General features: G+C 40.8%; 1 protein-coding gene across 1 annotated transcript in view; it reads right to left on the bottom strand.

The window, feature by feature from the left end:
- The window catches only part of arap1 (ArfGAP with RhoGAP domain, ankyrin repeat and PH domain 1), a 41,669-nt gene that overhangs the window by 13,671 nt on the left and 12,474 nt on the right, over window positions 1-15,524 (bottom strand). The window contains exons 10-22 of the mRNA XM_089013195.1: window positions 14,642-14,841; window positions 14,289-14,374; window positions 13,131-13,313; window positions 6,282-6,456; window positions 5,998-6,132; window positions 5,364-5,499; window positions 5,140-5,242; window positions 2,910-3,102; window positions 2,756-2,801; window positions 2,488-2,651; window positions 1,294-1,506; window positions 1,081-1,186; window positions 854-1,001 (exon numbers count right to left, since the gene is read on the bottom strand). Coding sequence (XP_088869321.1) covers window positions 854-1,001; window positions 1,081-1,186; window positions 1,294-1,506; window positions 2,488-2,651; window positions 2,756-2,801; window positions 2,910-3,102; window positions 5,140-5,242; window positions 5,364-5,499; window positions 5,998-6,132; window positions 6,282-6,456; window positions 13,131-13,313; window positions 14,289-14,374; window positions 14,642-14,841 — 1,888 coding nt within the window. The remainder of the gene's footprint in view (window positions 1-853; window positions 1,002-1,080; window positions 1,187-1,293; window positions 1,507-2,487; window positions 2,652-2,755; window positions 2,802-2,909; window positions 3,103-5,139; window positions 5,243-5,363; window positions 5,500-5,997; window positions 6,133-6,281; window positions 6,457-13,130; window positions 13,314-14,288; window positions 14,375-14,641; window positions 14,842-15,524) is intronic.

The following is a 15,524-nucleotide window of genomic DNA, read 5'->3' as shown; positions in this document are numbered from 1 at the left end:
GCAGTTTTTCAATGCCAAATGAATTTATTGAGAAAACCAAATTCCAAAATCCCCATCGCTATGCGATAAAGCAAATGCATTATTGAACGATGCAGACAAATTTGAGAAATAAAGTTATTGAAATATATCCACCTGGTAAATGGGCAAATACCATATTTTCCGGTGTATAAGGCACACCCAAAAGCCTTGATTTTCTTTAAGAGATCACCCTGCGCCTTATATGCATGTGCACCTTTTATGTGACATAGTATTGAGCCACAATAGGTCTCGTAACTATTGTCAGCAACTAGTGACTCTATTTCCTCCTGTAGAAGAAGTCACGCGTAACCTCAGCCTCTACTCGGCCTTATAATGTAGTGTGCCTTATACATATTTGGAACACTTTTATATATTATATTTGGAAAATGTATACATATTTATCCATTATATTTGGAAAACATTTTTCATTCATTGGGGGTGTGCCTTATAGTCCGGTGCGCCTTATATATGGAAAAGGTTTGAGAATACACCATTCATTGGGGGTGTGCCTGATACACTGGAAAATACAGTACTTTTCACAGCACTCCTCCCCAAATGAGCAAAATGAACACATTTGCCTGAAACAAAATGTAATTGCACTGATGCAGCAGATTAGATCCCACATCGGTTTGGTTGAAGGGTGATTGGTTATTTTCGTCATCTGGCAAGTGCAACTTCATTGATATGTATGGAAATGTTAATTAAAAATATGATCAAATAATTGTTTTTGCACATTTGAAGCTTCAGCCAAACCAGGAAAAAAATATACAAAAACTTGTTTGCACATGTGCTGCATTTTGATCTCAGCGCCAAACATCATTTGATAGCAGCTGACCTTAAAGATGAGCGTGTAGTATTGTATAAGGTCCTCGATGGCACGGCCTGCCGTGTAGTCCTTTCCGTCTGTCTGGAACAATGTGGGGCCAAAAACGATAGCCAGGTTGTGTAGATTCATTTGGTTGAGCTCAGAGAAGCGCTGCACACTGAAAGACAGAAAGTAGGCAAAATGTGGTGAGGGTGGCTGTGGTTGAGTTTTGGGCATTCACAAAGTCTATCACTCACCAATAGAGGTGATTGATAAGGGCTCGCAGCGTTGCCCTGTTAACACGAGGCAGTTTGTTCAAAAGGATCTGATACTGGGGGATTTTCAGGCTTTCATCCTGAACGGCTGGATCAAAACAGAAGCAAGAAAGAGTGAAGACAGCAATGGGATGAATGTGATCTTACGGAGCATTACTTTCAACAATTCCGGATACAAGCCCATGTGAACTTTACCAGCCGTAGCAAGCCAGGTTCCGCCATCTTCAGATGTGAAAAGCCCTTCTTCTAACTCCCTGAAGAAGCGTTTCAGGGTGTTTGAGACGTCGTCAACCTGGTGCTCCCCTTCCTTTAGGCGGAGACTTCGAGCATCTTGGCGAAACCTCTCGCACAGAGCAGCAACACGGGAGTTGACGCCGCTCTTGCGATATATTCCCTCTGATGTTAAGCCTAAAAAATATACATACCAACAAAATACAAGGCAAGATGTGAATCACGTTTGTTTGGATAATTTCACACTTATTTCATGTCTCAGCTCTCATGCAATTATATAAGGGAACCAAAATATTAAAAACATATAAAAACATCCTCCCAGCAAATTGACTAATTCACTGCCAGACGATGTCCAAAAATGTGTCCACTGGAGGGTTTTTGTCATTTTCACTCAACTTGCAGGACCCACAGAATATTGCGTTTTAGGACTGCATAAACATTCAATGCATCGGAAGAAACCTTAAACTCTCAAAGTCAAAGTCAGCTTTATTGTCAAATATGCTAATGTGCATGACATACAGCACAGATGAAATTAATGTCCTCTCGGACCCAGCGTGCAAGGCACGCTAGGCACGTATAACGTAGCTAAAAAGACATACAATTGACAACAGACAATACATGTAATTTATGAATGTAAAGTGAGGTAGTGTTGTCTGGAAAGTGAGGTAGTGACATATGTAAAGTGACGTATGTAAAGTGACGTAATGTAGTCATGCAAACTCTCTTCTTTCATCAGAAAAAAAAGTTAATTCCTGAGTTATATGGGTCTGGAGTTATTTTAGCTTGAAATGACGGCGGCTGTACAAAATGCAAACACAGCCAGAGGTTTGGCAAGCGCTTTATCGGCACCCCCCTCCCAAGAAAAACCAAACACGACCCAATTTGGGAATGGCGCTCCACATAATGCTTTTCAATTCCGGACTGAATTCAGAAATGGCAGTGAATGAGTTAAGTATAGCTCCACGCCATTACAAATCACAACCATACCTGTACCAGCCGACGTTGGGCAAAGGACACAGCACACCCCTGGTCAATCATTTCTAACTATATCAATAAAAATGTAGATCAAGTCATGTCTGATGATCATTTACGACATACACGCACGCATGTTTTGTTTCATGTTACTGCTCTTTTGGTTTTGTCCATCAGTTCACTCACCGCACTGTGTGATGTAGTCAATGCAGCTGTGAACTACGACTGGTATGTCTGTGTCGGTCAGCTGCTGCTGACTCAGAGTGTCACCTCCACTCCCCGCTGCTGACTGGATAGCAGCACACCAGCTGGCAAAATCTAACTTCCTCTCTCCTTCTATGTAAAGCGTTCTTCATAGGAAAAGACCACACCACAGTGAAACAAAAAAAAGTTAAGAAAAGAATAAAAAGGAGGGAAAATACAAGTATGCATATTTCTTTGTGAAGGCTCTCACCTTCCCCTTTCCACCAAAACTAGTACTTCATTATCTTGTTGGATTGCTGCAAAAAAAGAATTTCCAAAGGCACAAAAACAATGTTTTTCAATACATTATTTAATATCCTGTCAACAAGCAGGTTAGAAACTTGGATGACCGCAATTCAACTCACACAGCTCATGAAGTTTGCGAAGGTGTATTTCTTCCTCAATGCTGTCCTCCAGGTAAACATGAAGAGTGGAGTCCACCAAGGCAAACCAGCCCACCTTGGACGTTTGCAGGTTGAGGCCATCCTTATATTTTAGTCGCCCGAGTCGCTCAAAACCTAACCTCAATAAAGGATCAGCTTTGGCTGGGATTAAGCTCTACAAAAATGAAAGAATGTTAGTGTCACTTTGTGCCAAGATATGTTGAATGATAATAAATGTTCCTCTTCTATTACCTCAAGATGTTTATTGAAACACATAGCAAACGTCAAAACTAAATAAGGCAGTAAAAACAAAGGCTGTATAAAGGATTTTCCGGATTATCAGGCGCACATTCAATGAATTACATATTTTAACTCATTCACTGTCAGACGTGCAAATATGTGTCCACTTCAGTGCTCGGGTTTTTGTCATTGTCACTCGAATTTCAGGACCAGAATATTGAGTTTTACAACTACATAAACATTCAATGAAGCGTAAAAAAACCTTAAGACTCTTCTTTCATCAGAAAAAAAGAAATACTAGATTGTATGGGTCTGGAGTTATATGAGCTTGAAATGAGGGTGGCTGTCCAAAATACAATGCAATATATACATTTTGGTTTATATCGCGCTTTAACAACAGCAGAAGTTGGAACAAAGCGCTAACATGTAAAAATGGGAAATGCTGTCCCCTTGTGGAGAGGAAAAACATTGCCAGAGGTCTGGCCAGGGATTTATAGGCACCCAAACAAGAAACAAAAAACAAAACCTGAAAAAATTCGGGAATGGCACTCATATTTTCAATTCACGAATAAATTTGTGAATGAAAATGAATGAGTTAAAAACATTTCCATACACCGTATTTTCCAGTGTATTGGGCACAGCCCCAGTTAATGGTGTATTTTCAAACATTTTCCATATACAGTGATACCTCGGTTTACGAACCCCTGGTCTTACGAACTTTTAGCTTTACGAACGTTAAATTTATGAACATTTTACCTTGGCATACAAACGTTTTTCGTTCATGAGCCCGTTCTAACAAAAAAAAAAAAAAAAAGGCAGCCGACCGTTTTTGTCCTCTATTTCCCGATCCCCAGTCTTCGGTGAAAGCCACATGATTGGTCAAGAACGCAGCAGTGAGGGGGGGGGGGTGGTTTCAACATTAAAGAGAGAGGCAGACGACAGTGAGAGAGTTTCAACTTTGACAGAGTGTAGACTGCAAAGTTAAAATATCCCACCCATCAGGCTCCACAAACAACCCGCACAAGCCATCTGTACACTTGATGCAAAAAGCTATCAACCCAGCTAAACAGAACACAATTGATGAGGAAGTAGATAAAATTATCACAAAGAAAGCCCCGACAATGGATCATTCCTCAAGATGGTGAAAGAAGAAGGTTATGTTCCTCATCAAGTGTTTAATGCTGATGAAACCGGCCACTCCATTCCATCAAGCCATCAACGACCATCACAAAGGTAAATAAAATGACTTTATTATACAGTACAGTTTATTTATTTCATTATAATACCATAGCACATTTATTATACATAAAATAAGGTATATTTTGTATAGTTTTAAGGCTTAGAAATTAGAAAGTAGAAAATGGTGTTTTATGAGGACCTGGGAACGGATTATTCTCATTTTAATGGTTTCCTATGGGAAATTATTTTTTGGGATACACACTTTTCACCTTACACACTCTGTCTGGGAACCAATTAAGTTCGTAAACCAAGGTAAACCAAGGTCCACTGTATAAGGCACACTGGACTATCAGATGCACGTTCAATGAATGTAAAAAGTTTTCTAAATATAATATGTAAATATGTAATGTTTTGCATATATAATGCACTCCACATGATAAGATGCTACAGTGGAGGCTAGGATTACGCACTACTTCTACAAGGGGAAATGGAGTCTGTGGCTGCTGATAGAAGTTTTGAGACCTATTGTGGCTCAATATTCAAATAGAGCGGACCTGCGTATAAGACGCAGGGTCATCTTTTCAAGATAATTAAGGCTTTTGGGTGTGCCATATGCACCGGTAAATATAGTATAAAGTGCAATGGATTATAATGTGCATGGTCAGTTCAAAAAAATTACAGCTTTTAGGTGGGCCTTATAATGCAAAAAATGTGGTAGTTAGCTTGCATGTACAACGGTAGTGATTTTCTTCCTTCACCCGACTCATTGGACATGAGTCAGTCAAAGTGTTACCTTGGCGATGGACTTCACCCATTCTTTGTGGCTGTTTGGGTCATCGGTGCCAAACAGGTAGAGACGATCTGATTCAGAGTAGAGCTCAAAGGTGTGCTCATATCTTCAAATTGACACAGATGGAAAATAATACCGTTAACACATGTCTTTCTGTTTCAATATCTCTACATGTCACTAAATGCTTGCAAATAGCAGCAGATGTGCAAGTGTGAGTTTATATATACCCGTGTTTCTCGGGTACATCCACAGCCAAGCAAACTATTTCGGAGGCTCTCAGAGCACCGTTCGGGTTTGAGTTCTTGTCACTCTCGTAGTAACTGAATATACCGTCATTGAGTGTACACCAGCGACGACTGAACTCTGCGAACAATCAAAGATGTGTTAAACCTCAAATTGCAGATTGTAAATCACCAGATTCAACTATTTGGTAATAAAAATCATATCCACTGCACACATCTCTGTAAGCTCTCAGTCGTACAGGAGTGGTCCATCAATGAAAAGGTTTCTTCAGCCGTCATCTGTACTTCTATGAAGGTGTCGGACGTTTCGCTTCTTATCCAAGAAACTTCATCAGCAAATTAAAGTCTAACTGGTAGTTTAGGCCCTATATATATATATATATATATATATATATATATCCCTACTGTCCAGACATGGTGGTGCCGGACTCTGCTATGATAGGTCCCTGCTCTCAGGTTGGGGGGAGCAGAGGACTACTCCTTGCAGCTCCACTGATTGTTCCTATTTTGTCTGACTAATCAGGCCAGTCGTTAGTGAAACCGATCCCTATTATCTTTGCAATGCTTTATAACCATTGTGGGGAAGAAATCGACATGGTTCCCCATCGTGCTTGCATACCTTCTCTCGCCTTGCGTTCTGTGATAGCCCGAGCCATAGATCCTGTCTTGAAAAGGAAGCCATTGTGATAGACACAAGTTGGAGCTGAAAAGGGAACCTCTTCCATGCCACCTTCCACCTCTGACCGGGGAAGATCTGTAGAAGAAAAATCCGAGGCAAAAAACATGGCGGGTTACCTGTTTGGGTTTATTCAAGGGGGGAATTTTTAAGATCAAATCCACAGAAACGGTCACGATAAACATGTTGCACTTCAGTGATCTCACAGACATGCAGTCATGCTCTACCTGTGTTCAGATTGTGGCTCAGTAATACAGCTTGCAAAGGTTGAGAGTGTGTGTTAGCCAGGGAGAGAGGGGTGGGACAATCGGCCATGCCAGTTGAACAATTTACATCAGCGCCGCAGAAAACGAGCCTTAATGTTTCCAGCACATCACTGCCTTGCACATTGATGCACAATGCCTGTGTGAAAGGGACAGAACGAGCAAGTGTTAAGAAATACACAATCGCAACATTAACTCATTCACTGCAGAGACGATGTGCAGAAATGTGTTCACTCCAATGCCAGGGTTTTTGTCATTAGACTTGTCATAGAATATTGACATTTAGGACCACATAAACATTTAATGCAGCGTAAGAAACCTTACGCTCTTCTTTCATCAGTAAAAAAGTTAATTCCGAAGAATATATTGGTCTGGAGTTATCTGAGCTTGAAATGGAGGTGGCTATACAAAATGCAAATGCCCCCTCGTGGAAGGGAAAAAAAAACATAGCCAGAGGTCTGACCAGCGCTTCATCGGCAGCGCCCATCAAGAAAAACCAAAACCGAACCAAATTCGGGAATGGTGCTCCGCGTCATGCTTTTCAATTCCCGAAGAAATTCAGGAATGGCAGTGAATGAGTTAAATAGCTAGACTTTTATTTTTTTCAGTAAATGTGAATTGAAGAACTTAAGTGTACAAGGGGTGACAAAGGACCACATACGCCGGAAAATGTGCAAACAATCAAATAAGGGCATTATAGTCCAACCCAAATATCCATTTTTATTTGAAACTAATGCGATTTTTCACATCTATCGCAAATTATATGATCAAAGTATAGAGGCATATGAATACAAATGTACGTGATTTTTTTCAAGCATTACTGTTCTCCAGGACACAAAGCAAAGTCCAGAAATTTGTTTTGGGGAAGAGTTTTGTGAGACTATTTCTTTTACTGGTACAAAGAGTTCTGACTTCAACTGCAAACACCAAAATAGAGATTGTGAGCTCCCAATTACTCATACCGTAATACGTCTCCGAGAATTTTACACTTCTGTCCAGATTTCAGCTGAAACTACCCACATCATGTATTCATCTCATTATGAGGAAGACAAATTCGAGGTGGTGGCATAAGCTGCTGTTAGCACAGTGAAAAAAGAAGACAAATGCCTTTTCCCCCCCAGTACCTTTTATCCCTGTACTGTGTTTGAACCATATGCTGATAATGCAAAAATCGCATTGCCATAGTATAGAATAAACTGTACCTGACTTCATTTCCAATCTTTGGAGATAAAAGCTGAAAATGAAGTGCACAGACGAAGACCGCAGCATTAAAATGCTGACGTTGAAGGGGAAGAAAAAGACAACCCCCATTATTATCTGCTGCTGAAAAACAGATTTGACGCCAACTCAAAGCGTCATAAGAAACCCGAATGCTCTGAAATCAAACCTTGTAACTTGAATCAGTGTATCACTTTTACAGGACATTATTTGTCTTGAGAGAAGTTATTCACCCTGACCCTGTTTTGTGTCTTTCAGGGAAGTGACATCAAAGCGATGATGGAATGGAAAGGGGATGATAGACTTCAAAATCTTGTTGGAGAGGAGTGCAATAATTGCTCAGCAAACATTTGTTTTTGGGTGTAGAGTAAGGGGCAGCCCGACTGGGAAGCAGCGTACGCGTTTCTTGGATGGCATTTGTGGTCATTTCAAGAGATATGGCGTGTATCGAGTGAATGCTGGCGAGTGTGGCTGCCGCTGCTCACCCACAGAAACACTTTGCGTGTGACTGTAAAGTGACCTTGAGAGTTTTGAAAGGTGCTTATAAATGAAATGTATGAAATGAAATTATTATTATTAATAATAATAATAATATACAGTAAAGTCTCGTTATATCGATATCGGATATATCGATAGTCCCGGTTATATCGATACTATTTCTATGCACGCACGGAGAAAATTACATGCAAACAGGGTCGGATATATCGATAGTCCCGGTTATATCGATATTTTTTCGGACTCCCTTGAATATCGTTATAACGAGACTTTACTGTATATAATGTATATTAATAATAATAATAATACATTTTATAATAATAATATACACATTATAATAATATACACATAATAATAATAATAATAATAATAATAATAAACCATGGGATTTCTGTGCTTGATTGGCTAACAAACTCACCTGACCTCAACCCCATCAAGAATGTATGGCCCATCGTCCAGAGGAAGATGAGAAACATGAAACCAATCAATGCAATGCGCCGCGAAAGTGGCTGCTTTTCCAGCAGCTCCTGTATTTTGTTTTTCTACTTTCATTCCTTTTATAACTTTGCCACTGTGAAATGTAAATTTCTCCACTGCAAGACTAATAAAGGCAAATCCAATCCAATCCAAAAAATGGCATTACTGTTGGACATTGTCATCTAAACACACGCACACTGCAGCACAATACCGTGACAGCTGCTGAACAATGAGAACCAAGGCTCATCATTCTCTGTTTATGTGACGCAGTTAAAGCAAACTAAATCACGCCCAGGACATCAACATGACTGTGTGCATGCTGAATGTAGGTTAGTGTTACATATCAATAGTTTGCGAGAGGTGGGATCTAATTAGAGGAAAGCCCAATGAGGAAATGGATTATTATGGCTGTGGAGATTCAGAAGAGCAAATGGAAGAACACACGCACGCAGACATACATCCAAGCAGGAAAGATGGGGCGGGAAGTCAAGATTCTTTAGTCAACATCCCCAGAGAGAATGAGAGGAACGCAGCGATTTTATCTGGGTGTGTCTACAATCGCACAGCACCATCTGGCAGCTTGGAAAAGAGACAGGGAAAAGTTGAGAAATGGGAGTCAACGAGAAAAGAAAAATACAGTGAAAAGAAAATGAAAGCCAGAGATTCACGCTCATTAATCATTAAGTATTTGTGCTGTGTCAGCATCATGCGCACAGACCCACATTGCGCATACCGATACTTTGACATGCATTCATAAATTAATTCCAGATGAGGAAAACTATTTTTTCCACATAATTTTGTACCATGACCTCACCTGGGATGGTTTTACCTTTTCATATCCCACCAGCCATTTTGCTCTGCTTATATCGATACAAAAGCGGCTTAAACTGAATCGATATTTGCTTAAGGGTTTCTATACAGTACCGCCATTAGCGATATCTGTATCGGGCACAGCGTTGGTCACGTGACCAACTTTCGTGTCTTGCACAGTGTAGCAGAGCTGCAATAGCATCTGAAACATACTGTAGTCTTCTTATACAGTGTACAATTGTTCAACACCAATTTCAACCATGGGGAAACGTAAGAATTGTGACCTCGGAACGAAGTGCAAGGCAATAGTGGCTGTACCTTGACACTTTTGAAAGGCGCTTATGAATGGAATGTATTAATATTAATAATAATAATAATAATAATAATAATATGTGATCTGAGGTGTGTATAACTCCTATCCTGTAGGGGGCAATATAGCTCAGTGCCAATTTGGCCCTAAATATTAAATGCAGCAAGTTTCTCCATGCTGCAGACTCATAGAGTGATACCTCAGCTTACTAACATAATTGGTTCCCAGAAAGTGTGTGTAAGTCAAAACGTTTTTCTGCCAAACATTTATTTCCCATAAGAAACCATTAAAATGAGAATAATCTGTTCCCAGGTCACCATAAAACATAATTTTCTACTAAATAAGGCTTACAATTACACAAAATGTACCTTATTTTATGTATCATAAATGTGCTATTGGGTTATAATTCGAGAAATAAACTGTACTTTATAATAAATTCGTTTTATTTACCTTTGTGATGGTCGTTGATGTAGTTGCCTTTTGATGATATCCGAGTGAAGTTAAGCTTTCTCGGCGATAATACCCTCACTCACACTGACCCCTGCTAGCTGCTTTTTCTTAATCCAAATCAACAGAAGTTTTTCAACCTCTTTTATTGCCCGAGAGTGTTGCTTAGATAACACAAAAACACCCTTAGCCACACGTAGCAATGGTCGACTTACGGTTGTCGTAATGGTACTGGGACGCCAAGTCACACAAACGCAAACCTCGTTCGTATTTTTCGATGATCTCATTCTTCTGCTTGACCGTAATTTTCTTTTGTGTCCTCTTCAGCTTAACACGAGCCTGTGGCTGGGTCTTTTTCTGTCCCATAATAGCAAAAGTACTCCACTCGATAACAAACCACGTCTGCACTCAAAGAAAGGGGGTGGCAAAAAGTAGCCCGCCAGCCACTGTGGCGCTGTGTGGTTTGGTTCGTCCGCCGAAAACTAGTTTGTCAGCCAAGACTATATGCTCACGAATTTAATGTTCGTTAGGCGAAAACTTTGTGAGCCAAAGTGTTCGTAAACTGAGTTATCACTGTCTTCTTTTCCTTTCAGCTTTTCCCTTCAAGGGCTCGCCGCAGCAAATCAGTGTCCTCCATCTTTAGAGGTTTGATCCGCACGTTTGTTTTGGCCAAGCTTTTACGTCGGATGCCCTTCCTGACACAACCCTCTGTATTTCTCCGGGCTTGGGACCGGCACAAGAAGATGACCCTTTGTGGCTACAGAACAAGCAACTCGGTCAGTAAAAGGCTCCAAAACACAAAATGGTAATCGGCACAGCAACATGCAAAAAAGCAAAAACTATACTCACCATTTGATGAGTTATCACTGTACATGGATAAAATTGATTGGTCTTTTCGGAGAGCTGCTGAATTGAATAATTTGATTCCAGTAAGAGATGTTTCTTAAACTCGGTGCTCATTTCTTCATCACATTTCATATCTAATGTTATGCTGTGCTAGATTACGGAAATACATTTTGGCCGTTTCATTTGGGAATATCAAACAGATAAGACTTCAACGGTCTTAACAAAGTTTGAAACAAATGCAACAATAGACACACTGTAAGATGAGAGGTGTGTCTCAGTTGAACTAGCACACACACACACACACACACACACACACACACACGCACGCACACACACGCACACGCACACACAAACGAATACACTCATGTTAGAACGTAACTTGTTAAACTGTGCCATTATTTTCATAACTAGCACAGTCCACATTGAACCAATATTTTTTTTACTGTTGAATGCATGGTGACAGTAAATTGACTAAGTGGGGGGGAGGACAGATAGATCAGAAAAGGTTTGTGAAGGGGGGCGAAAAGTGAATGAAAGAGAGAAAGAGAAGCACAATCACCCCCATTGACAGAAGGGCCAATCATCCACACAAGCGGACACACACACACACACACACACACACACACACACACACACACACACACACACACACACACACACACACACACACACACACACACACACACACACACACAATACAAAATATGCCTAAGCACATTAGCATGCATGTTGACCAATTTCAGCCCACTCCAATAAGCAATGTATGCACGAAGGCTGCAATGTGAAACCACTTTAAATGATCCAAACAGTCTCCAGTCAAACACAACATCAAATACCGCCAGAAATCCAAAGTCCATTGACACAGATTCTTGAAGCAAACTCGTGGTCCCAGCACTCAATAAAACACACAGTCAGACTTCTAAACGGCCCAACATAAACACACATTACTTTCTTGACATCAGTAATACACATAATCTTACCTGTTGGCTTCCTCAAAGGGTGTCCAGTTTAATGTGCCACTTGACAAAGGCCGCAATACCAGAAAAAGGAGGTATAGTACTTTTCATCACTTACGTTTGAGACTAACTTGAAGAAACGGTAGACATTTACAAGCAGTCAAATGAACCAGGAGGAAAAAGAAACTTTGTTTCGCAGTCGCAGCCCAGCAATGAAGAGCACAGGAGAAGGAGGAGAAGAGAGGGGGAGGCGGAGTTTACAGCGCATTCCAGCAAGAGCTGTGAGTAGTGATGTCACATTCGAGAAAGAGAGAAAAACAAGGAGAAAGGAAGCTGAGATGTGGGAGTAAAACAGCAGAGCCAGATGAAATGGGCTGTGGACTTTACTTTCAAAGGAGCTGCAGATGTTTTTCTTGACCCCTCACATAATGCCTGAGAACACCCGATGGTCACAGAGACTATCCTTCACAGGGAGGGCTCTGGATTCTATTAAACCCTGGTATTGTAACAAAAACAGAATTTGAGCTCTCCAATGACGAGCAAGACAAACAGTGTGAAATTAAAAACAGGAAAAAGGTGAGTGATTAAGCGAGAGGACTAAAACAACAAGGGGGAAAAAGTTGCTTAAAATGACAATTTTGTTGCACTTTTAATCTTTTGTATATGCCAAACACGTGACACATGCACATGCATGCATACACACATTTGCACTGGGGGGGGAGGGAAAGTACCCAGTGTCAGGTGGTAGATGTGAGTCACTCACAAACTCAATAAGAGCAATCAACATTGTTTGCGGTTAAGTGGGTTAAGCCAATGAATGACCCGGCTGCGTCGCAAATACTGACACATTTGTCACATTAATGGGAGCATAAAAACAACATTTTCAAGGCTCTTTTTGTGGCCCAAATTCACCGATCTGATGACAAGAATGCACCCTTGTGTCCATGCAAACAATGACCACTTTAGATCACCTACAAAAATCTTTTGAGTTGTACTTATCAGGAAGTTGAAAGGATTGTCAAAAAGGATCTTTTCTACTTCTTGTAACTCAAGAAAAAAATGTCACTGACACAAGTGATGCGTGTTTTTATAATGGTGGAATGTAGATGAATTCAACATGTCGAGACAGTCAGTGGTCAACATCGAACTCCTTCTTGCTTCTCAAGGTCTGTTGACTACACTAGCTGTCTGACTCCCCAATATGTCTTCACTAAAAATTAAACATAACGAATTAAAGAGGAACCTGCAACTTACGTTATTCAGCTCTTTCTGGTTTCCGTATAGGGGGTGGTACTTCCTATATTTGCCATGGCGGTACTTGTTGGAGATGAAACGCCGCCGGTCATCGCTGCAGCTTGAGGATGACAAAGCCTCGCTGGGTGGGACGTTTGCTGCCCAGAAACTGTTCACACGGTTGTTACCGAGCAAGAGGAACACCTGCAGTTACAGACAGATACAATACTTTGGAATAGTGGGAATCAACAGTGGTTAAGATTCGGGGTGTATTGTTTTTAGTTAAAAGAGTCTGTTTGTCTGATCCAAGCATCTATGGACCATCTTTTGGGTATTGAGGTACAGCCATCCCAATTTATAAGTTGATTCTCACACTTGGAACATTAGTATATTTTAAGCCTTATTATCAACTGATCTTATGAACTGATCAACTTACCAACTGAACCTTATGATCGCTAGACAGCTCTTGGGCGATTGTGCTTTTTTACGCCTGTAATGGGCAACATTTTCACAGCCCCGCTTTGTTTAGCAGAAATGTTGGTGCTGTTGGACAGCCTGCGGCTGGATGGATACATGGCTTGATGAGCCCGCAATGAGAAGAAAGGAGCGTCAGCGCAGAGCGCTGATGGGTATGTGGAACTGCCGCGGCTTGGAATTGAAGCGGATTCACATGGGACAGGAGATGTGAGGCAGGCTCTTATCATCAATGGATGCTGCAGCTTTGTGTTTGCTTTCAAAATTTCGCTTGTAACAGACATTTCACCATGACGTCCCTGATCCACTGGGGAAAAGGATGCTCTGATCCTCTCCTCTTTCGCCGAGAACAGCTTCATACAACAAAGAGGGTGCAGAAAGTGCTTAAGATTGAATGAGTGTGTGTCTTTTGTGTTGTGACACATTACTTTGTTTTTTTTGTTTTGACTTCAAGATGGCGCCGCAATAGTGGCTGCCTTTACAGAAGCTGCCTTTACAGAAGCTCCTGTATTTTGTTTTTCTAATTCTTCCTTTCCTTTTTATCACTTTGCTGCTGTGAAATGTACATTTCTCCACTGCGAGACAAAGGCTAATCCAATCACTGATTTGATGAAACATTTTTCAATAATGTACCCACAACAAAATCCCACACTAAAAATCAAAGTACCGTAATACAATTCACATAAATTGAAACTGGAAGTATACCTGCATAAGATCCTCCGTCCAAACCTTCCTGTCCATTTTCAGACTGCGGACCTTTGAGATGTTAGGGCCCAGTCCTCTGTGCTCTCCTAAAACATGTGCACATCAAACACACGCATCCTGAGACTTTGAAGTAACCCCACATGTGCTTTGTAACAGACTGGTATGAAATACTACGGTTGGCTTTAAGTGTTTGATCAAGAGGAAACTTCCTCGCATGTGTCTTGCATTTTCTTTTCACATCAAAAAGACATACATTCCCGGCATAGCGCAAACACATTTGCAAACATAATCAAACCATCTGCACACCAAATTTCTCTCCAATACGATAAAGATGCTCTTCTCCAATCACAAACCTGCACATCGCTTACAGATCACAACACACAAGTTGATGGCCGCCCATTCCGGTTTCGGAGCGCTGCAATCGGCGCAGGAACTGTTGCTTGGCTCCGCCCATATTCGATCAGCAACCTCGCTATTGGACAAGGCCTCATCTATGGCATCCCTCATCGCATCCACCCAATGATCTCTCAATTGCTCTGACTCTGCTATGAAACTGCGGACAGAGACAAATAAACTTCGAAGTGTTATTTGCAGCCATCACAGCATCAATAAGCCAACTATCAAGTCATAAGACTAAATACAGCAAGTGTAGCCTTGCGGTGTGACTCCCCTCTCAACCTCTCAGAATTGGACTCTCATTCTGTTTGTCTCGCTTAATATACAGTAAAGTCTCGTTATATCGATATCAGATATATCGATAGTCCCGGTTATATCGATACTATTTCTATGCACGCACTGAGAAAATTACATGCAAACAGGGTCGGATATATCGATAGTCCCGGTTATATCGATATTTTTTCGGACTCCCTTGAATATTTGAGTTTTTTTACTGTATTTGAGTTGAAACTGTGATCTAAATACACTTCCAGACAGTCAAGAATAGATCAGTACTTCTTCTTTTCAGTGCAACACGATGATGTTTTTCACGCTGCTTAAAAATACTTGTCGGCACAAATGACTTCAAATGAAAGTCTGAAAAAAAATCTGTTGGGAGATCATGACCAAACGTGTCAATTCGCACCCTAATTGTACAAGATTTTGATGAGTATAGGATTATTTAATGATCATATGAAAAGACTGTTCGTGAGTTTAGCTCGGTCGTTCCAAGTCTTTTCTTGTTTTTCCCCCTTCTTTCCTTCAGTCACATATTCTTCATTTTGTGGTGCCATAACAGGA

Source organism: Hippocampus bargibanti, linkage group LG14 (genome assembly GCF_051943395.1).
Source record: "Hippocampus bargibanti isolate YZ-2025 linkage group LG14, ASM5194339v1, whole genome shotgun sequence".
Taxonomy (NCBI): domain Eukaryota; kingdom Metazoa; phylum Chordata; class Actinopteri; order Syngnathiformes; family Syngnathidae; genus Hippocampus; species Hippocampus bargibanti.
Note: the sequence above shows the minus strand (reverse complement) of the source record. Positions and strands in the feature narration are given on the sequence as shown.